At 44.5% G+C, this 23,624-nt stretch overlaps 1 protein-coding gene across 2 annotated transcripts in view; it reads left to right on the forward strand.

The window, feature by feature from the left end:
- LOC131688775 (serine/arginine repetitive matrix protein 1) overlaps positions 1-23,624 on the forward strand; it is a 107,097-nt gene that overhangs the window by 68,031 nt on the left and 15,442 nt on the right. For both annotated transcript variants that reach the window (XM_058973289.1, XM_058973287.1), the window contains 2 exons: positions 8,110-8,208; positions 18,167-18,569. In XM_058973289.1, the coding sequence (XP_058829272.1) occupies positions 18,416-18,569 (154 nt within the window). In that variant the 5' untranslated portion in view covers positions 8,110-8,208; positions 18,167-18,415. The remainder of the gene's footprint in view (positions 1-8,109; positions 8,209-18,166; positions 18,570-23,624) is intronic.

Below are 23,624 nucleotides of genomic sequence, written 5' to 3' on the forward strand. Positions count from 1 at the left end.
ATCATTGATGTTTTATTTGGATTAACTGATAGTCCAACATGAAGACACCATTGTTAAACAACACATAAGGCTTCTTGCATTAAATCAAAAAGTGTCTTAATGCATATACCGGTGATCATTATATGATAATCATCGGCGCAAGCATACGTCGGAAACCAAAGCTCACTAAGCTTCAACAGTTTCCTTATCTCTACTTGCCGTAACGATGTGCACATATGTCGGTTACTAAGCATTGCGTATATCCAGTTAGTGATATATGAAGGTACTCCATGGCCATCGTGCTGCTTCCAAAATGGATTCGAAAGACACGTTGTCAAAAGCACCTTCAATATCGAGAAAAACTCCTAAACTTGATTGCTTTTGTGAAAAAGCTTTTTCAATGTTGTAGACAACATTGTGTAACAGGGCGATAGTAGACTTCCCCCGCTGATATGCATGTTGCATTGCATGCAGCGGGTGCTTGCCCAAGCTAACATCCCGAATTTAGTGGTCGATTAAACTCTCTACTGATTTGTAAAGGAAGCAGGTAAAACTGATCTAAAGCTCTTTGCCTCCTCATAAGTGATGCGGACACCTTAGCGAATGAATTTTACAGTTATTTCCCGACACGCTAATGAAATGTATCTTGTTTCAAGACTACAACGAAGAACTTTTTTCAAAATATGCTTGAAGTGTTCCGATCCTCTTTGTAGTAGAACTGTAATGATTCCATCTTTTCCCGGAGACCTATACAGAGCAAAACATTCGATCGCCCATTTTATCGCTTTGGTTGTCACAATTGTACGAGTAAATATCCATGAACCAGAACTATCTAAAAAGAACTTAGGAGCAGTCGTCAATGGTGGCTCCGTGCAGCCTGGAAAGTGTGTGTCAAAAGGATAGTTGAGTACTTCTTCTTCATCAGACGAGTATTCGCCATTAGCAGTTCTAATCGAAGGGACGCGAAAGTCTTTCGATTTCGAAAGTAACTTATTTAATCTACTAGTCTCGTTGAGGCTTGAAACATTTGTGCAGAGGCTTTTCCAACCACTTCGCTCAGAGGATCGAAGGGCACTTCTGTATGCTTTCCGAGCCAACTTATATGCCTCCGATCCGTCCCTGCGTCTGCGACTTCAAGCTCTTCTTTACAGATTTTTGAGTCGAACAAGTTCGACATTCCACCAAGATGTTCCTCTAGAAGCATGCATAACACGAAGCGGACAAGCCTCTTGGTATGCTGCTACTATGAGTGAGCTCGTTTTATCCATCACCTTATCCAAGTCACTTGGAGATTCGTTGGAAGATACCCATGAAACCTAGTCGCCAAGCCTTCTTCGTAGAGGTCCCAGTTCGTAGATTTGGGTTGACGATATGTGATGATATCTAGCGAAACGTTTAAGTGATCAAAGACAATGACTTATGATCAGATAACGACGGTTCGAGCTATTTGGGTACGAGCCAGTTTGCCAATTCATGCGTTAGAGCATAGAGTTATATCTAACACCTCTTCTCTGCCAGATCGTGCAAATATTGAGTGATTTTCTGAGTATATGTAAATTTATGCTGCTTAAATAGTCCATCAATTTGGTTCCTCTCAAATTAATATCTGTGTTGCTTCAAATTATGTGGTGAGTATTTGAATCACTGCTGATTTTTAGTAGAAACCCATTTCTTTCACAGAATGATCCTTTTTCAAATCATCAGAAGATGATGATTCAGGATGCGGCAAATATGCCCAACAATAGACGTACTTTCTGTTTATGTTATCAACATAAACATGTCATATTGATTGTGACAGCACAAATATCGTGAGTTGTGAGGTAGAATAGAAGATATGCGTCAATAGCCCTATGAACAAGTTTACATGCACGAGGCATTTCACGTGGACTTGTGATGTCATTTAGCTGTAAGCTACGAAGACTGGATTAAGTAGCTTTCCAACATAGAAGTTTCCTTCATGGAAATACGGTTCTAGTACCTATGGAAACATTCCTTTTCTGCGCAAGGCGGGATATATACATAGTTGCTGTATGTTTATGCTGAAGATTAGTTTGTGCTACTCTAACTATACTCGATTACAGCACTACACATTTCATCACTGGCATTTATTGTACAGGAACTTGAAGATACTAAACACGTTGGCTTATTATCGCCTATAGCAAACCCCGAAATAGGTATTAGAGACATGACCATTTGAATCCCACGATTTGCGAAGAAACAAACGTCTACTTTGTCAGAGATTCTCTGAACACAGCTGGGGCAAGACCCACGACAGTCTGTGCTCGACTGGTATATTTTAGTTCTGCCAGTCATTCAGTCCTCGGTACAGAGAAACACCTTGACTTGAGGACTCTTGTTTTCAGTTGCATCTTACTACATGGGAGCAGGAATCCAGTGAATCATTATGCGTATTTTCAGAATGGGGTTGGTTAGTAGATGACGGAAATCGACGTCTGAAGCCATTTCAAAATTGAAGATGGCTTCTTTCGATTTAAAAAAAGCAATCGAGTTACTAAGAACATTGCCGAACCAGAATGTGCCATTTTGGATTTCGAATAGTGTAAAATATCGATTTTTGTCATCTTCACGCCTTGGCCGTTCCAGGAATAGCCGTAATGTCTGGGTTATCGGAAATGTGGCTCAAGCGGCAATAGCGATATTGGATTTTCAAATATCGTCAAACATCGATTCAAATTTTCTACTCGTCGAGCTTGAAATTACCTATATTGTAACGCTTATAGAATATTTAAATCAACCGGAATAAGTCATTTTGGATTTCAACATGGCGCCTGGCATCGGTTTCCGTCATCTACTCGTCAAGTTCGTTCTGAAAATACCAATATTGTTTGGGTTATAGATAATATTGTATTGGATTGCCAAATGGCGTCAAACGTGGATTTCCATCATCTACTCGTTAAGCCCGTTTCAACTGCTATGTTTATTGAGAATACTGTCCAACGTTATACCCCGAAAGGGCTTGTCTGTAACACTTCTTAAGTCTCCTATTTACTTATATTTGCGACAGATACGCGTATGTTGCACACTACAGATGTGCATCAGCAGTGTCATATTTCAGACTATAGGAAAAGTTGTGGCGCCCTCCACTATTTATACGTGCGACTTGACGGGTCCCAGTGAACAATAAGGCGGCTAGACGAGTTACATTAGATGCTGGTGGCCGGTAGGCTAGTAAAACTTTGTTCTAGGCTACCCGCCGTAACTTGCCGTTTACTGTAAAAGTAGTGTGGAATAATTTCATGGTCGGAGTTTATTGTTTGAGATGGGTAGTATTTTGAAAAGCCACAAAGTATCCGTTACCCTGATCGCGGTTTAGTAGTGACTTTGGACGTTGCTTAAAAATTTATAAACTTTCGGCTTCATCCAGCTTCCATGGGTTGGAAATTTGTCTTTGAATTTCAATATAGTTTTTCGTTAGTTCATGTTTCCCAGAAAAGGTGTTTCCCGCTATTATTAATATGAATTGGTGAGGTAACGGGTATTTAATAAGAAATGAGATTTTTTTTACTCATGTTTAGGGTTGCCACTTTCAGTAAGGTTTTCACCCGGAGATTTTTACTGAACTGGGATAGGTTTTTATAGAAGCAAGAGTATACGTTGAATCCAGACCTACCTGCTGAGTTTAAATGAGACAAGTATAAACTCTTTCATTCTTTTTGTAACTCGTCGAACTATCAATTACTAAAATTGACTCTCAGTCACCGTTTAGTACTTTATTTTAGCAAAGCATAATGCACACCACTGTTCTACGATTTTTCATTGAACTATAATTTTCTCGTGTATACATAACCGGTTTGAAGATGTATATTGGTGTGAAATTTCAACTCCCCGCCTAACGACAAAAAATCCAAAAGCACCGGCCACTCTCGCTGTGGAGGATAAGCCGGACAAGATTGCCCTTTGCCACAGCTAACGGGAGAAGCAGACAAGAAAGTGGAAGCAATCTGCGATGTCTTCCGGTATTGTTGCTGGGCGCAAATTTGGTTCTTCGTCATCACAGTCACTAGGGAGATTGCAACAAAAGAACGAAGCTTTTCTCTCTGGTCAACAGTTAATAGCAGCGCCAAGGTGTGCCAATGTTAACGCCAGAAGAACTCGTTTGAAACAAACAAATTCAGTTAAAATTATTCATCGTCTCACTAGACCCGGAGAAATTGATGTAAATCCCGGAGGACCGGAGATTGTCTCCAAAAACCCGGAGTCTCCGGGTCAAACCCGGAGGGGTGGCAGCCCTGGTCATGTTGCTGAAAAACAAAAAAAATCAACGAATTCAGTATTTTATCTCAAAAACATGTTTATTCTGCACTAAAACGTCATTGAATATTGAAGAAGGGGCCCTGGTCAGCCGTACGACGCAACTTAGTCGCGATGCTCTCACAAGAGCGCTGAACGGCACTGACGTCCATGTTCCGGATACAATTCCAGATCCTGGTGGTCAACTGATTCGTATCCCTGGCCCGTCAATTATTGTTGTACACTAGGGCAATGAGTGAGCTGAAAAAATCCTCAATGAGACGCACAAGAGCACGCACAAGGGAAAGTTGATCGGGTTCCTTTCTTTCGGCACGTACGGTATCTTTTTCTGCTCAAGACACTCCAGCGTCTTCTTGGCGTAATGGGAAAACGTCTTATCCGGCCAGAAGACGTACTTCCTACCCACATGATGCTCCTTTAAGAACGACAGAAGAATTTTCTCAAGAGACTCCTCTTGCTACACGCTCGACTTCAACCACGGCTTTGAAATCTCTCTGTCCGATATGGCGATATACATCATAACTTTTTTTTCCAATTTATGCTTAAACTTATATTTTACCTTGGGGGGGGGAGGAGGTGTGGCCGGCTTGTCGCTGTAGCTGTCTTTTCCAGGAATGTGGGTCTTCGAGAGCGGAAAGTAACTTTCGTCGTCCAGCATGAACGACGTCCCGCAGTAGTTCTTCGTTATCCACCGGCACTGCGAATTCGCAATCGCTATCTGCTCGTCCGTGTACTCGGGAGACCGAGACTTTTTCCGAAAAATAATTTTCTCCATCTTGAGGGTTCGGTGAATCAAGGTATGGGAGCAGTGATATTTTCGGCCGGCGTCACGAAAACTCGTTCCGTCTTTGTTGTCGAATAGCGTTTTCAACGCATCCTTCTTCTTCGTCATTATCTTCGGCGAACGGTCGCTACCGGCTTTCCGCTCCACGCTCAGGATGCCAGGATGCGGTAAACTACTTACGGGCACGTTTTCGTCTCGAAAGTGGTCTACCGTAAACTTTTTTTCACTATGACCATGCGTTTCGTAAAACCGTACTACATGCTCCCGGAGTGCTTGCTGTTTCGACGCCATCTTCGATTGAACTGACAGCACCCGGGCGAAAAGAAACATGCCACCCATTTACGCTCTTTTCTTTAATTACAGAAAGGAATTGAAATCATTCTCATTATTTATTGAACACCCGTTAGAGTGTTTATATTTCTTCGAATACCCATTTGATAGAGAACAAATATAAGTTCTATAATATTAATGTGCAGAGAACTTAAACAAATTTTACGAACTAAAGCCCCAATAACGACCACTTTTTTACGGACTTAGTCTATTTAATCAATGGTTCATAAAGTTAAGTTGAAGTTGATAATGTACCAGCTGTCCCGGACTTCTACTTTTGATTTCTTTCGCTGCCTGCATGACTCATCACATCACGAGCAAGAGCCGAAGGTGAGCAATTTATTACCTTCTGTCTGGAAACTATGCCACCGTGCACGCTTGACCAAATTCGCACGAAAAATGCAAATTAAGCTCAAACAAAACAGTACAAAACCAAAACAAAAACACGGAGAGAAGTACAAGCCCAAAGGTGCATAGAGGAAACATGCAATAATGGCGTCCTATTCTGGTAACCGAGATGGTCTACCCGCGGGTTAGGTAGGCAAATAGGTTCCTACACAACAGCTCACGGACTGACAATATTGATTGACGCTGATTTCGGCTTGCGTCAGTTCGTTTGTTCGTCTGAGCTACTGTCCGATTGTTCCTCATCCGCAAATCAATGGAAATCGATGTGCGATCTGGAACCGATGTGTAAATCGGTAGTCCATGATGATCGTGACGATCGACGACGGGTGGTACCACGACTAGACGTAATGGTCCAACCGAAATTGGTTATCATCATGTTTTACTCTGTCGGTCTTCGCGGTAATTTGAACACAGAACCTGCGGCAGTGAATCGCTAGAGATAACCCTGACGCTGGCTGGCGATGCTACCGGAATGCAAAGTGACTTTGAAATTGATTAGCACCATCGAAGTTTATAGATCTTTTCGACACCTACTGATCGTTAATTTTTCAGTGATGATCAGTGGTAAAAATTACCTGACTTGCATCAGAAACAACATTTTATTAGGTAGCTGTGGTTGAATATTTTGAAAGCGAAAAAATTTCATCAGTTTTGATAATCTATTAAAAGAAATTCACTGCATTGTTCATCGTAAAACCACTGCAGTCGTTCGGGAGGATGTCTTCGTCGCCTCAGTATACAGTTAATAGTATGCATTACCCGAAACCGAGCATCAGAGATGATGCTAATTGAATTACGTATGTACTTCCATCAGCTATACGTGACATGGCATAACTTATCGAAAGCGAGTGGATTCCGATTGGTAACGTCCCACGGCATGTTATGGCACATTGGAGGAGATTGAATTTATTTCAAGTTCCATTTGACGATTCATTAAATGCGATTTATTATTTTATGGCATGTGTTTGAGTTAAGATCAACAGTGTGAATGTGTTTAAGGAATATTTTTTGATTGATTTTTATGTAGTTGAATACTTCCTGGTACATTTCTAGTTTGGTCACTACGCTGGTTTAGCAGGTTGTTGCTTTGACTTCAATTCAGTTTCAGTTGGTACCAACAGAAGATTGGTAAGATTCTGAGTTAATTTTACTTGGAATAGTGAAAACTCTAATATTCATTACAACATCGGTTTTGATTAACAAAAAGTCATTACCTTAAACTATTTTAGATTATTCAGCAAAGGAGCACTCAGCTCCCAAATTACATGATTGTTATTATCGTCTGATCCCCCTAGCATCAGGACAGCATCAACCATAGCTCAACCAACTCGTATCATATTAAGCCAGTATCCGTTCAAACTACTGGCATCCAACGAGTATCGAATAAGCGACTACCATTATGGCAGAGCCACACAGAGTCGTAATCATTGACGACTCCTTAAAAGGCGACTGGAAGGTAACCTCCTTTTCCAGATGTGTACTGTCTTGGTGTGCTGGCTGCTGCTGACTGTTGTTGTTGTTGTGTGATTTATCACCGCGTGCGTTGAATCTTGTCTCGAGAGCGAGGATCGAGAAATAATATCCCCAATAATTTACCTTGAATTTGGTAAAAACCTGTTGTCCTACAGTCAATTAGCAATTATACAGTTAAGATTCCCTCAAATCAAACACGCACACAAAACTAGGATAATTAAGCAATTGAACATCCCCACTCGTAAATTAAAGTAACATGTTTTACGTTGGCGTGTCGTAAACGGCCACCACCGTCGGTCGCTCAACGAAGGAGGCAAATTTGGCGCTCCTATATGTAGGTACCAACTAGAGGTCACTTCCTTGTGGTCGTCAACCCCCCGTATCGCCGTCGGTCGGTCGGTGCGGTCGCGGTCGCGCTCGTAATGACCAAACGGGAGTTGCTTCCGAGCCGACGGAACGACGTTTAAGCGAACACAATGAAGTCTGATAATGGATGATCGTGTTCATTTAAAGTTCAACTGGTTTCTGGGAGCCTACTGGCAAGGCAGATGGGCCGATGCCTCGGTGACCTCGAAAGATTTGTATACGAAGTTCGCGTTGGGATGGGTTGGAAAACAAGAGGATTTTGACGAATGGTCGGAGGATCAGACGACGCGACGGTTAGGTTCGTTTGAGGTCAACGATGGTTTTATTTGTGCAGGGAAGATTTTGGCAAGAAATTTGTGCGGAGCACGTTTCGGCTGACTTATTAGGGACCCATACACGTTTCAGTTGATATTATAATCAATAAAACTGTTTTTCGCTGACAAACAATGGCATGTTTTCAACGAACTTTTCTTTTGCTTCCTCTTTGTTTCTTACAGATTGATTGTGACAGTACGATGCTGCAAACTATTGGGTACCTGAGCGAAAGTCTGAATAAATTATGTTTGGAGACTCAACAATTCCTTGGCGATAAATAAGTAAGTTTTAAAAAAAAGTATTTAATATAGTAAGCAATTAAACAGATCGCATTTCTTATTTCCTAATTCGCATGTTCTGAAAACTACACAAAATAATAGTTCCATAATTGCTAATGATGAGTTAATTGAGCGAGTTTTTGTGTATCGTGATATAGTAATTATTCTATGAAGTTCAAATTAACATTTGAGATTAGGAAAGCACACAAACATGTGTCTGCATGTGAGTCATTTGACATTTTCAATATTGCCTTTATCAGTAGAAATTGCTCTTAAAATTGCATTTTAACTGAGGTCCGGAGAGTCGATTGTCATATACCATTCGATTCAGTTTGTTGAGTATGGTAAATATTTGTGTGAGAACTTTCAGAAAAGCCTTGAGACTGCTGGAAAAAATGTACAAAACCCTAACGTCTCAGGGAGCGGGTTTGGGTTGCCACCACCCGACCCGCTAAAACGACTGCTCTTGCCCAGAACCTGATTCCTCCCCGGCACTACCTTACGGCATTACTTTGGAGAGGGGTTTTTCTGTGCCTTGCACCTACTCTAATTCAACTACTTAGTAATTAGTTCCTTCAGTAGGGTTACAGCACCACTCCTCGACATATCACCAGTTCTCCACCATCCACACAGTCTGACAATTTCTGCATGGCAGTTGGAAACTTGGCTGTGGGTCGAGACATACTGCTCTTCCCCTACGAAGACAATCTGGGCGGCAACATCCGATTGTCTAATTTACCGAGCCCTTCGGTTCCCTTGTGCCTTTCAGCACCGCAACTTCCTACTCGTACCATTCAGCACCACTTACTCGTTGAGCTCCCGACTTGATCGCATACTATCCCGTTTAGTCCTTGACGATGGACCTAGCCTATTTCCCCGGCCAGAGCAGTTCTTCCGAACCCGAGCCAACTAACCAGATGTCGAGGTCAGTTCGGCGATTCTGGCAGAAAAGCATGTCCGATTCGCTGGTACCCCGACGACCCACGACTGGTGGTGTCTCGTCGCGGTCTGCTCAGTCTAATCAGTCAGGCGGTGAATCTAACTTACGCCGATGGAGAGTTCCCCGGCGAAGGAAATTTTCACGATACCGATTCTTTGGTTTTAGCCCCACAACTTATTGAGCCCTTTAGCTCCCTGTCCAGTACCATTTAGCACTGCAATTCCTTTTGGCTTTTTGGTTTCCCTCTCGTTCAGTTCCGCCCCGCTTCCCCGATGAGCCATTAAGCTCCCGACTTTAATAAAATCATGTTCGCGAACTACTCGGTCTAGTCCCCGACGATAGATCTAGCCTATTCCGACGAAGAATTCCTCGGCAAGAGAGGTTCTCCCGAAAGCTAGCGGTAGATTTCTCCCGATACCGATGTTCGTTTCCGTTAGCCATTTAGCTCCCCGCTTCGTCCCGATCTACTCGATTTAGTCCCCGGCGATGGACCTAGCCTAATCAACGGGCCAGCCAGTAGGTGCTGAGGTCCATCCAGCGATTCCGGGTGGAGCGTAGCTTCCGGTTCATTGGCGCCCCAACGACCCACTAGCTACGACGCGATCTACACGGTCTAGTCCCCGGCGGTGGATCTAGCCTACTCACTGTCGAGGTCGGTCCGGCGATTCCGGTGAATCTTGACGTCCGACTCATTGGCGCCCCGACGACTCGAACCCGTTGCTATGTCGCGTACTACTCGATTGGTCTCCGGCGGTCCACCTAGTCTACACCGAGGGAGAGTTCCCCGGCGGCGGAATTTCTCTCGAAACCTGATGTGTGGTTTTACGGCGACTTTCTAGCCAATGGCGCAATTTTGTTGGTCCCTTCACCACTTCCTCTGCAGCTCGGAGAGTCTACTCGTAATCACTGTTGCCACTTAGCTAACGATCCCGCTCGAACCAGCCTTCTTGCATTACGTGCATTTCTCCACTGGTAGCATTCCACGTCCTCAGCCAGAGAGATGCATATGGCAATCATCCCGGCTATAACGCATACTGCCTTGACGACATTGTTCTGTACGCATTTGCGACTTGTACGGCCATCAGCAAGAATGTTATATTAAGCTTTTGACGGTTCTGCTTGGTTTTCAGCGCAGCACCCCAAACAGGAACTCCATGTCGGTATATCGATGACGAAACAGTAGATAGCAGACGCCTCGTGCTACTTTTCGGACCGCCGACGTTAAGCATGATTTTCGCTATTGCGTTCGTTGCCTTCGCTGACTTTTCGCAGGTGTAGTCGACGTAGTTGTTGAAGCTCAACCGGTCGTCGATCATCACTCCCAATTGCTTCAGTGCACGCTTCGATGCAATCACGTGCCCTCCGAAGTCGATCTGCATCCGCTGAACTACTTTGCAGTTATTGACTAACAACAACCCCGTATTGTGGTGACCTATTTGCAGTTTGATCCTTCATCCAGCTCTCGATCGCGTCTATTGTCTCCGTAACCGACACCTCCACTTCTTCAAGCGTCTTACCTTTCGCCGTTGGTGACACATCGTCCGCGAAACTTACGATTTTCACTTTCTGTGGCAGCCGCCGGGTCAAAATCCCATCATACATCCCGTTCCAAAGTGTCCTAGAATGAAGAAACGCCCGCTGTGACTCGCATTGACTTTTGCCCTTCGTTCGTCTCATACATCAGCACTCTGCTCTGGAAGTAGCTCCTCAGTATCTGGATAGATAGTCGGAGACCCTCATTATGTACAGCGCTGCGGCGATGCATTTCCAACTGGCGCTGTTAAATGCGTTCATCACATCTATCGTAACCACAGCGCAGTATTGATCTCCTTTACGCTTCTGTTTAGATGCCTTCTCGGCACTCTCGATCACTGTCCGAATTGCATTTACTGTCGATGCTCCTTTGCGGAATCCGAACTGCATCTTGGACAGTCCGCGCTCGCCTTCCGTGAATTTCGTCAACATATTATGATTCTTTCCAGCAGTTTCCGAGTGTATCCAACAAACATAGTTCTATACGAGGCTGGAAGCCCCTGGCTTTGGCAGCAGCACCAGCTTCTGTACCTTCAACATTTCGGGGAATGTCCGGATACACCAGGACCGCAGCTTTCAGCACCACGTTTGCTATTCAATCATGACCGGAAGCTTTCTTTGAATTCAGCCGCTTCGATGCTTCTGTCTGCACATTGTTAGTCACTTGCCGATCGTCCGTGTTTGCTCCTTCTTCTTCGCCGTACGGTGTCGGTGGTTAGGTAGTTAGATCGTGCTTAGAGAAGAGACCCTCAACGATTATCTTCAGCTTAACCGGGCACATTTCGGCTGAAGCCGACAGACCCCTCATTTTCGCCATCACTACTTGGTACGCGTCGCCTCAGCGATTGGCGTCTACTTCTCGGCACAGATCCTTGCAATCTGACTTGCTAGGCTTGATCTTCCGTTTCGAAGTGGCCCCAGCTTCCCGAAATACTTCCTTGCGCTCCTCTCTATTTGGCTCCGATACTGCTTTCTGAGCCCGTCTTTTGGCGCTGAGACAAACAGTGCGTAGCGTACTAAGCGTCTCGTTCCACCAATAAGCTGGACGCCGTCTATTGTGTGGTTCCAGTTTTCGCGGCATTGTGGCGTCACAAGCCGTCACAATCCTTCTTGTTAGGTCAGCCGCATCCACCGTCTCTCCGAAATGCGCTAAAAGAACCTTCGCACGGCTAACTTCGCTATAGCTTTCTGCAGGATACACCCTCTTGAGTTGGTTACTCTACTGCCCTACTCCACAGCCCAGGCGTTGAAGTCACCACCAATGACTACCGGCTTCCGACCGATCGGTTAACTGCTCCAGAATTAGGCTGAACTGCTCCACTGTCCACCTTGGAGGAGCGTCCTCAGCGGTGGCGATCACGAAGCCCTCGTATAAGCGTTCTACCACCTCATGAATGGGGAAGCTGCCCAGTTAGCGTTATCAAAGCTCTGCAATCAAAGTAACGTCATGGTTTAACTACTAAACGTCAGCTTTTACGCCGACGTGCAGTAGTTAAACCATTCTACCGATTTCGTCCATCGTTTGCCAGAGTAAGGAGCTCTGAACAGAAAAGGTAACTCTGAACCCTACTCCTTTAACCACCACCAAGGAGCCCGATATTTGCCTGACCCCGGATTCCATTTGAAATGACTACCTTGGGGAGAGGTTGTGCCCATGCACTTCACTTGACTGCAGGTCTAGCTAGTCGTACTAGTACGCTGATCTCATAACCGTCATATCAGTCCTGCATGGCATGATATTCTTCATGCGCTCTTCTCTGCATTGATCAGTTGGTTGCCGTTGTCGATCCATCGATTCCGGTTGGAGGGTGGCTTCCGGTTCACTGGTGCTCCGACGACCCTATACTGGTGGTTTGTCGCGTTCGGTGCTATTTGGCGTAGTCTCTGACCGTTGAGCTAGCCTATCTCGGCGGTGAGTTCCTCGACGAAAGAATGTCTCCCGCAACAGTTGATGGACGCGTTATTCTTGCTTCGATACAGTCCGGCAGAATGCCGAGATTCGTCCTGCAATTTCTGGTGGAGGATTGCGTCCGGTTCACTGGTACCCCGACGATTCAAGCTGGCGATTCGCTGCGGACTACTCGGGATATTCTCCGACGGTGGATCTTACCTTCTCCGATGAAGATTACTCCAGCAGTGGTAGAACTTCCGAAATGGATGCTACCCGGGCAGATACCGATGTCGGTCCTGTGATTCTGGGTGAAGGGTGACTTTCAGTTCACAGGCGTCCCGACGACTATCTGCCGGTGCTACTTCTTGATCTACTTGAACTAGTCTCCGGCGGTGGGGCTAGCCTACTCCGACGGAGAAATTCCCCGACGCTGAAAGTTATCTCAAAACCGTTATCTCGATGCTGGTCGGATAGGTTCCGAAATCAGTCCTGCGATTCCGGGGGAGAATGACTTCCGGTTCTCACGTGCTTCAACGACCTATCGTCGCCGATGCATGCGTTCGATCTAGTCCCCGACGATGGATCTAGCCTACTCCGCTCGCGGCGGCTGGTCTACTGTATCTCTCTTCAGCAGAGTGACTTGTCGAGTGCCAAGGTCGGTCCAGCGATTCCAGTTGGAGTGTAACTTCCGGTTCATCGGTTCCTCGACGACTCGAAGCCGTGTATTGCTCTGTTGGTGCTCGTTGCTCCTCTCGCCATCTTCGTTGCAACGCTGACATAATCTTGGCGACTGTTCTGTGCACCGCGTCCTATTTTTCTTTGCACATTTATTGGACAATATTGTTCATGTTAACGACCTCACCGACAATGGTTCTCATTTTGTTTTGCATCGTAGGCATTCGAAGACCACGTACTTAGACGTTTTCTCCTTCATCACCGCACGCGATGCAGAACGGCAATCTCGCGTGGCCGAACCTATTCGGATACTACTTGAAACAGCCATGTCCAGGCAAGAACTGTTCACCGTGCGCTCTGGTCACCTACACCGACAAGCATGGAATTAGTCTATGAGTTTACTGCACTATCTCATTGATGTTGCCACTTGCTTAAGGTATCGGCTCGGCTCCTCCGTAAACTCCTCTACACCTCTAGTGCTTTGATCCCTATAACACTCGCTATCTTCTTCGAGTAGAAGGTTTGTGGGAATCCGTCTAGTTATCATGTAGGGTACCTCTAACGAGATAATTTGATACGCATTAGACACCCGCATGACCATCAGCCTGAAAGTGCTGTTCAGCCGAGATGTGTTATTGAGCACCGATGTGAAGACACTCGTCAGTAGTCGTCTATAACTGCTACTGATCGCCGATTTGAGTGGATGATACACTCAGACCGAAATTCACGCTTGCTGCACTGCTCTTCGGTTGTTTATCAAAACCATCTCGGTTTTGTGGTGAGCTAATGCCAGCTTCTTCTCGCACATCCAGTCTTCCACAACATCTATCGCCTCCACTGCGAGTACTTCTACTTCCTCTACTGATTCGCCGATCACTAGGAGCACCACATCGTCCGCAAAACCGACAATCTGCGCGCCTCTGGGGAGGCTTAGTTTTAACACCCCGTCGTACATAGCATTCCAAGGAGTTTGACCTAGCATGAAGCCCTGGGGAAAGCCCACTGTTACGACTACACTTCTTTTTCCAGCGTCAGTTTCGTAGATCAGTTGCCGGTTCTGAAAATAGTTCCTCAGAGTTCTACAGAGGTACTAGGGAACTCTCAGTCTGTGCAGCGAATCGGCGATTGCAGCCCAAATAGCGTTGTTCAAGGCGTTTTTTACGTACAGTGTAACCACTCCGCAGTAACGGTTTCCTCCTTTCTTTTGCTTCTGAGTAGCATACATAGTTTCCACGACCGTTCGTATGGCGTCCACAGTGGATCTACCTTTCCGGAAACTGAACTGCATGTTGGATAGGCTATTTTCCTTGGGGAAACAGTCTGGTTCCGGGGCCTTCTTGATTCTCATGGCTTTTGCCACCACTATCAGCAACCCGTTGGTTTCCGGACTTCGGCTTCATAGTGGTACTGAGTCCCGTATGACATGGGAGGCCAGTCCTCATATCTTTGCTATGGCAACTCTATAGATGTCGATTCTCGGATTTGAAGTGGCGTTGCGGTAAAGCTCCTCTAGGCAGATTTTTTTTACTAAGATTGATTTCTTTATTAAGTGCGGCTCTTCCCGCCTTATACTTTGCTCTTAGAGCAGTTCTTTCAGCGACGTTGAGGACTCTTTGCCTTTTCCTCCGGGCTCGGTGGCAACATGCACGTAGGTCGGTAATAGCCGAGTTCCATCAGAAGACTGGTGACTGTACATTAGTTGACCATCTCTTGGCATGGTTACATCGCACGCTCTTGATACTGCCGTTATCACGTCATCTGCACAGAAGTTAAGGTGATTGCTCTCACGCCTCAACGCTTCGACGAAGACTCTCTTGTCGAACTTTGTTGTTTTCCACCTCCGTTCGTTAGATTGGCTCACACGCGCTTCCGACTGTCTATTACTTTCGTTAGTCTACTGGACCGTTTAATAATCGCTGAGGGGGTACCCCTCGCACACTCTACAAATCAAACTTCCAACCAGCCCGGGCTGCAGATGATAACGTTAATGACTGATCCTTGACCTTCCCGGCGGTAGGTACTGGTTGTACCATCTTTAACAACATCTACGTTCAGCTTTGCAAAGGCGTTGAGTAGACTACTCCCCCTTGAGTTGGTGAAGCGACTGCCCCATTCTACTGCCCAAGCGTTGAAATCGTCTACTATAATGACTGGTCTTCGATCGATAAGCTCTTCTGTCAGTTTTTCGAGCATTTCTGGGAATCGATCGGTTGTCCACCTCCAAGGTGCGTAGCAGCTGCAGAAGAGGACTCCATTGATTTTGGCGATTAGAAAGCTTTCATCTGCACGATAAACCACTTCCTGAAGTGGATATCTTCACGTCGTCCAAATTGCCGCTGATTTTGCGTTATCTGATACCCATTTTCCATCGCCGGCAGGGATAACGGTAAGGCACCGAAATGATAGCTACATCGCATTAAGACTCCGCTACAGATTGCCGCAGCAAGTGTTGTGCTGTGTCACAGTGGTTGAGCTCAGGGGCGGCGAAACACTTTACGCCCGAGTGGGTAGAAAGCATAGGGTGAGGGGTCCATTAGTAAGGATTTTTTCCCTTTTCGCAATGCACACGCTTACAATACATTTACATTAAATCACGTTCGTTTATGCAAATGGAATTGTGGTACATAGATCTTTTCAAATGTGTGTAGTGCAAGATACATGCGTTGCACATCTAAATTTTTTGAAATGGTTCAAAATTTCGAGTGGGTAATTACCCACTCGGTTATTTTCGAGTGGGTAGTACTACCCATACTACCCACGCTTTCCGCCGGCCCTGGTTGAGCTTGATTTACGTTACCTCCACTTCGGTACAGTCGCTTGTTGTAAGACCGTCCATCGTGGGCCTCCTGTAACGCAGTTGTTACCTTCTTCGTTTGCAAAGATCAGACAACTCGGAGCCTGTCGACAGTCTTTTGCCTCTTCACCGCACCTTCTGCATAATTTGCTCCTGTCAGGTCCATTAGAGTTTCTAGCCAGGTAGATGAATTCTTGACACTTGAAACACCTTTCCGGTCGCTAGGAGACACTCAGTGGACGTGCCGATCAGCCAACTTTGATCATCCTGGTTTTAAGTGCCTTCTTTGCAGCTTCGACTGGAAGCCTAACCGAAGCCGATTGCGTGCCAAAAGGTCTCTTCCTCATTCGGATCGTCATCTGCACTTCTCCAAGCTGGCACTGTTCTTTCAGAGCTTCTCTAAGCTCTTCTGGTGAGGATATTTCATACAGGTTCTTCCATTGGATGGATGCCTCCGGGCACAAAGCTCTCACTCGAGGGGGACGACACTCCGTGATTTGTTGATGAAATGAACTTATAATTTAAAATTATGATTCGATTGAAAAGATGGGCATTGGTCAGTGGCGGATCCAGTGGGAGGCCCCCCCCCCCCGAAATTTTTTAACTTCTTGAGAAATTTTAAAATAGTCCTACAATCAAAATCATTCCAAACCAGATTCGACCACCAAAACGGATTTTAATTAAATTACATTTTACGTATTGTACAATGAACATTTCAAATTCGAAATTTCGGACCCCCTCCGAATTTTTTTTCTGAATCCGCTCCTGGCATTGGTTAATTCGGAATGGATTCTAATTTCCGACATTAGTTGATAATAGTTTGGAATGTCTGAGGATGGTTTGAAATGTGACATGAAAAATAAAATGAATTGCTCGAATATCACGTTTTTACAGTTTCAGTGCTCGATGAAATCAAAATAAAACATTGCCAGCAGCATAACTGCAGGAACAAATCAAAACAAAAAAAATAAATTTTGTTGCCAGTATTGTAAAAAGATTCGATAATCGAGCATGCAAAGTTGCCAGTTACATCAAATCTGTCGAAATTCGAGCAAAATTGGATTGAGATTGGATAGATTTGTTGTAATTTTTTCAAATTTTTTAGCAATAGTCGATTTGATGAAAAATTGTTAAAATTTTCTAAAATTGCCGAAAAAAATACTAATTCAATCAAAATGAAACAGAATATATCAATTATTCTGAAGTGACGTTCCCCTCGCTCTCACTGCTGTTTGATTTCGGATCCTTTACTATGTGTGTATGTATATGAGTCTGTGTATGTATTTGACCAAAAATGTCACTCAATTTACTCAGAGATGGCTGAACCGATTTTCACAAATTTGGTCTCAAATGAAAGATAGAACATGGGTGATAAGTACAATTATGCAGCAAATTCGAATTTTAACAAATTCTGCGATGAATGTGAAACGTTGATTTTTGTTTTCCAAAATGTGACTACAACTGCTTGGATTTGTATAATTAGATCACTAACAGCCATTCAAAGTCTCTTTGGCCACATTGATTATCGGTTCCGGAAGCCCTGACGGAAGTATCTGAATTCAGAATAACAGTCACATTGGTTTCTCGGAAATGGCTTGACCGATTTGGCTTAGTCTTAAATGAAAATTGGTTTATCTTCGTAAATGGCTATGAAATTTCATCTCGATCCGATTTCCGGTTCCAGAGTTACGGGTTGTGGCGTGTGGTCGCCGATTACTGGTTCTGATGGCTCAAATTTTCGATTGAGCCTCTTTCTTTTTTACCAAATTTTAGAACTCGAATATTGATTTCCTTTCTTGTTTATAGTTGTCATATTATGTATACATTTGAAAGTTTACAATGAATATAAAGAACAATGAAATCCTAGTGTTCATGATTGAGCAAGGCACAAGTGCACCGCGATGTGTTAAAACAGGTTTAATTGTTTTCAATCACCCATTACAAATCCATCTGAAGTCATTTACCGGAATTCTAAATATTATTCACTACACTTTGAAGAAGGTATGTTAAAAAGAAATGCGATTTGATGTGTAAATTTACTTCATACAACTAATCCAACAACTTTTTTTCTAATCTGTAAACCTACACATTCACAAAAATCCTATCAAAATTATTCTTTCTTGCTCAGTTTTCAGATGCGGATGTATTGACTAATAAATTTAGTTTATGAATGCACGGTCTTAAACCGACTTTCAAAGTACAAGTAGTTTGTAGCTAAGTGTGCTGTGCTTTCCGGTCAAGTTCTTCTATCATGCTCCTGCATGTCCTATTTGTGCTAAGTAGGCCCAAAAAGGCGCACACGTAGAAGCATGCGGCGGTCCGTGCAGGTGGTAGCTTTAGTAGTAGTTGTAGTTTCAACAACCGGTTCGGGTTCAGAATGACGGATGTTGCTTCCCCGATAGCATCCACGCTCCCTCATCAGATACCCAACGGCAGCAGTAGCAACAACAACAACATCAATTTGACCCCTTCTGGCAATAGTGGACCACGTAGCGTTTCCTTCAATCGGGACGTACATGTTAAACGAATTGGTTTGTCTAAATTTTTACTTACCATCACACTATTTACAAGCTTCTTCAAATTACAATTAGGCTGCTTAAATGTTTGCTAACCGAATAATTGTTGACAGCTTTTCTGATATTAATATGGCAGCTTTTTACTATTTAAAAGTAACAAATCAACCGACAAGCGAACAGTTCTAACACCTAACCTGTAGAAATGATTCAGTATGTGGGCACAGCGTGTGTGTGTATGTGCATATGCGGAAGCGTCCGTTCCATTTTAGCACAATTTGTTAGCTCTGACGACAGTTGACAATTCACAGTGCCGCCTTACGTCATTCGTGCCCCGTCGAGGCTCCGCGCTGCAATGCGTGGAACTGTGCCAGATAAGCTGGTTGTTTGTTTCGATCGCGGTGCTTCGGTTTCGCGACCTTCTCTCCGCCTAGCTGTAAGCGTGACCTGCCCACACCCAAAAGAAGATGCAAATTTACATAACAAGAATTTAGCTCGCTATAAAACTTACTCGCCACGCAATTCTGGGCGTGGATGTATTCTGTACCTAACTCGCTAGTAGGTACAATTTCATCGGCGGATTCCCCGCTAGAATGTGGCGAATAGCACTTAATAAACAGCACATGTCACCGGGGAAATGGAATTTCAATTCACCAACTCAGTAGGCCTATCCCGAGCATGCAAACGAAAACCCCATCACGAGGATCTGATTGCGCTAAACTCACGCGTGTTTGGCAAAGCAGACCGTGCCAGTCGGGGTCTATGATGTAATAAAAAAAGTGTTAGCCTATTAAAATGCGCGATAGTTCCACGGCCGTGAGCAAGCGGGGGCGATTGTCAAGGAATGAGTTGGCTGAGCGTGTTCTTGATCTCTCCGTAAGTAGGAAGATCTTGACGGTACGATAGGATCGGAACGTGGACGGGCTATTACTGAGTCAGTTCCGTGAAATAGCCGCCTTGTGAGCGGAAGTGTGACTATTTTGGAGATGTTTATGTGGGCGGGCTGTGAAGAATTTCGTCCGAAATGAGTAAATGGTTTTAGTTCTTCTGTTTTGAGTTGAAGTGGTTCTTATTCTGACAACGCGGTGGAGTGTTGAATTATTCATACAGTACGGAATTAGAGTAAATTGATCGATTTTTTATTCAATCATTTCGGTTATTGGGATGGTGTAGGTTTTCAAAAAAACATATTAACGAATAATAATCATTATTGAATTATGACCAATATCAATAGAACCATAAAGAATTGCGTAAGAGGTTTTTGATCGTTCGATGTTAGCAAATAAGTCGATCTATTTTCTGTCAATTTAAACTCTCATTGGGAATCTACAATGCTCGATCAATAACCATGATAGCAGTTTGAAAACAAATAGATTCAAACCACAATGTTTTTGTCAATGTCGTGAGATTCATTATTAACTACAAAATGATTACACTTGAGTTTAAATAATATTCGAAAAAGGTTGTGAACGTTTAAAGCTCTTTTTTTGATGCAATATTTCCAAAATTATATTATAAATATTTTTAAAAAATATTATTTTGAAGCAAATACAGAATTTTCTAATATAATTGTTTAAATGTCATTCATACTAGCCTGGTTTGTGTGCCATAAAAATCCTTCACTTTTGAAACAAGTGGTGGTCAGCTATTTTCGCCCACGTCCCTTATCAGTGATTCGTCAGCAGCGCTATCTCTGGAAACGAACCACCTTGGTTATGTAACTATTTTTTCAGCAGTTAATTACCTGGTTTTTATTGTCATCTGCGCTTTGAGTTTTGCTTTCCTTCAGGGTTGCTAGCTCTTTCTGTAGCTGGGCTATGATTGTGTCCTTTCGTCATCCTTGGTATTTCCTTTGGTGGGCTTGGTGCCGCTCGGGCTTTGTGGTCGTTTGGTTACTAGAACTTTGGAGTGGTATTACGCATCTCGAAACGAATAGTTTATTGTATGCAAGCTTGTATAAAAAGTCGATTCGAAATGGCTCCATAATGTCGCCCCTGACTTCGGGAAAGGTGAGTTGATTGTACGATTTTTGCTTTGATAATCATTTCCTCCTCAAGAAATTTGGGACACTTCTTGCTCCGCGTCGTGTTTCCTTATCCGCAGTTGATGTAAAGGCTTGGGTTGACACATGGGTTTTCCTTTGATGTTTCATGTTGTTCGCTGTAGCTCAAGCAGAAGTTAGGGCAGAAGCGACTGCCGTGCCAGCGCCCGCACTTGAAGCACATCATCGGTAGTGGGTAGTACGGGCGGATACTGGTGCGAAGTAGACCAATGTATACGTGCTGCGGAACGATAGAACCAGAGAATGATAGAATAACCTGTTGTGTTGGACGGCTTACCGTCGAGTGTTTTTGATATTCGCCTACCTCCCTGAGCCTTCAGCTCTTCCAGGAGTCTAGCTTCTTCTACGTCTTTTGTGTCGGGATCGTAGATAACGCCCTATACTATGTTGAGGGTCAGGGTTGTTGAGGGTTGGGTGGGGGAAAATGACATGTTTTATTTGATAATACCAGCATTATTTAGTACTCCGTGCCAGGTCATGTAGCTTTACGCTTTACTTCAATAGTGTCATTGTCTCTAATCTCTATATGCTGGGATGCTAGGTACAATGTCATTACATTCGATGACGTGTTTCAAGTTGTTCTGCGAAGCAAATGATTCTGCGTGACTAATAATTTTGAACATAATCAGTATGTGGATGGTGGAATTGCACAGTTGTCACTTCTGCAATGTTGAGCTTCATATGCACCTTCAACAATTGTTCCACTTCACGAATCAATGATTTTACCAGATATTTCAAAAAATCAACAGCAACACGAATAGAAATATATCAAACAGTGAATAGTTTAATTTATACTTTGTAAGTAGCAGTTTGGCTACCACTCGGGCTCTGATTTGCCTGTCAGACCCTTTGGTCAGGGCGGGTTAGATGCTTCTACCAAGACTTTTGGATTTTGGTAAAACAACAAATAACAAATGACAAACAAACAAATAAACTAATAGATTTATCGACTTTTATTCGCTGCGTCCACTCTCCCTTCACTGCTCTACGCTGATAATTAATCGGCTTTCCGATCGACCGGGTCAATAACGACCGCGTTCTTCTTCGGTCTTATCTTCGTTGGCTGATCAGGCAGCGGTCCTTGTCTTTTAACAAGGGAGGTAAGCTTGGCTCCTTTGTTGGAACCTCCCAAGCGACGGTGGTGGAAAATCACCGAATCGTCTACTCATCGTAAACGATCCCGGAAGTCACCGCAGTGATCTTCCCAGGGGGACCCTTTGTCCGCCCTGCTTCGTTCTTCTTGGTTATTAGCTATAGAGGAGAGGTAGGCTCGTCCGACTATTCCTCTATTGCGAGAACGGTCAGTGTTCGGTTCATTGGGTTTTAGCCGGGGACGCGAGAATGCTCCTTTACGGTAAGCTGTCCCACTTCGGCGAACCAACACCACACACACATACACACACACACACACACACACACACACACACACACACACACACACGAGTACCCAAACACCGTGTCGGTACTTTTCGTCGGGTATTTCCACCGTCGCACACACGCACTTCACCGCACTAGTTATTGTGGCGGGAAACTGTCAAAAAAAAAACACACGCACGCAAAACTAATCGGGGCGTCTTTTCGGTGCCGTGGTCTGTCACTATCTAAAAGTTGGTCTCCCTCCTTACGACCAAAACGAATCGTTCAACCGCCTCGCCTCATAACTGTCATCTCGATGCGCAGCATAGTCAGCACACTTATTTATACACAAATGTTCAACAAAATTTTCTACACCTATCTGCACGAACAAGACTGTTCACAAACGCGAAAATGAACAAAATTTATAAGGAAAACTGAACGATCTTAAGGCACAGTTGCGGGTATTTTTTTTTTTTTTTTTTTACAATGGAGAAGACCTTTATGTCCTAGCCCAGTACACGTGCTAACGGTAGGGTCCAATCTACCACACGGGGTGCACTGGGGGCGTGTCGGACTCGAATGGTGACCAGCCATTAATACCGACTAAACTCCATTGGGCTCCGCCATCATTCCTCCCAGGAACTACCTCTCGGTATTACTTCTGGGGGGATGGCTGTACTAATTGTACTCATTCACTCTCACTCACGCGATCATACATCCTGTATGAGGCTTACTTGGGTGCTCTCTCAATCACACTTTGATTCACTCTCAAACACTCCCACATGAGGCTGACTTTTGTGCTCACCTTTTACGTTCCATGCGAGGCTGACTTGTGTGCTCACCTTACTCATTCCTTGCTAGGCTTACTTTTGTGCTCGCCCTACCCATCCATGTGAGGCTGACTTGGGTGCTCACCCTATCACCTGATTCACTCTCAATCGTGCCACTCTATTGTACCTTTGTCACTCCCTCTGGCATCCCATGTGGGACATTTTTCTTAGGCCCCACTTCTGACATACCATGCGAGGCTGACTTTTGTGCTCACCTTTTTCATTCCTTGCTAGGCTGACTTTTGTGCTAGCCTCTACCAACCTGTGAGGCTGACTTTTATGCTCACCCTTAACATGCAGTGTGAGACTGACTTGGATGCTCACCCTTTCACTCCTCTGCCACGCCATGAGGCATCGATAGCTTAGTTCCAACATACTACGCTACGACCCTCCCGTCTTGGCATGAGGCAGTCCACTTATACGCCTATACACTCACTCTTCTGTCTTGCTTCGGGGTGGCTGGGTTTACCCCTTACGCGGTTGCCATTCGCTGCGCCAACCTACCTCGGCATGAACAGACCATTCACTCTCTTATTTTGCGCTTGGCCTTTTTCGGTCCAACTAACCAATCACTAGTTAGCCGTGCCCGCCGTCTGTTGCTCGGTTCGCCAGATTACCTGTAGCCTACTGGCAATCTGGATGGTAGCAGCCGAGACTGCGTTCCACTTCTCCACCGTTTGACACATCCGCTGAATAAGGGTATCCGGGGTTGTGTCCCAGCCACAGACGTCAAGCATTGCTCTTCTTTCGACGTCGAACCGATGACATACGAACAGTATGTGTTCGGCAGTTTCATCTACACCTGGGCAGTCCGGGCAGACTGGG

This window comes from Topomyia yanbarensis, chromosome 3 (genome assembly GCF_030247195.1).
Source record: "Topomyia yanbarensis strain Yona2022 chromosome 3, ASM3024719v1, whole genome shotgun sequence".
Lineage (NCBI taxonomy): Eukaryota > Metazoa > Arthropoda > Insecta > Diptera > Culicidae > Topomyia > Topomyia yanbarensis.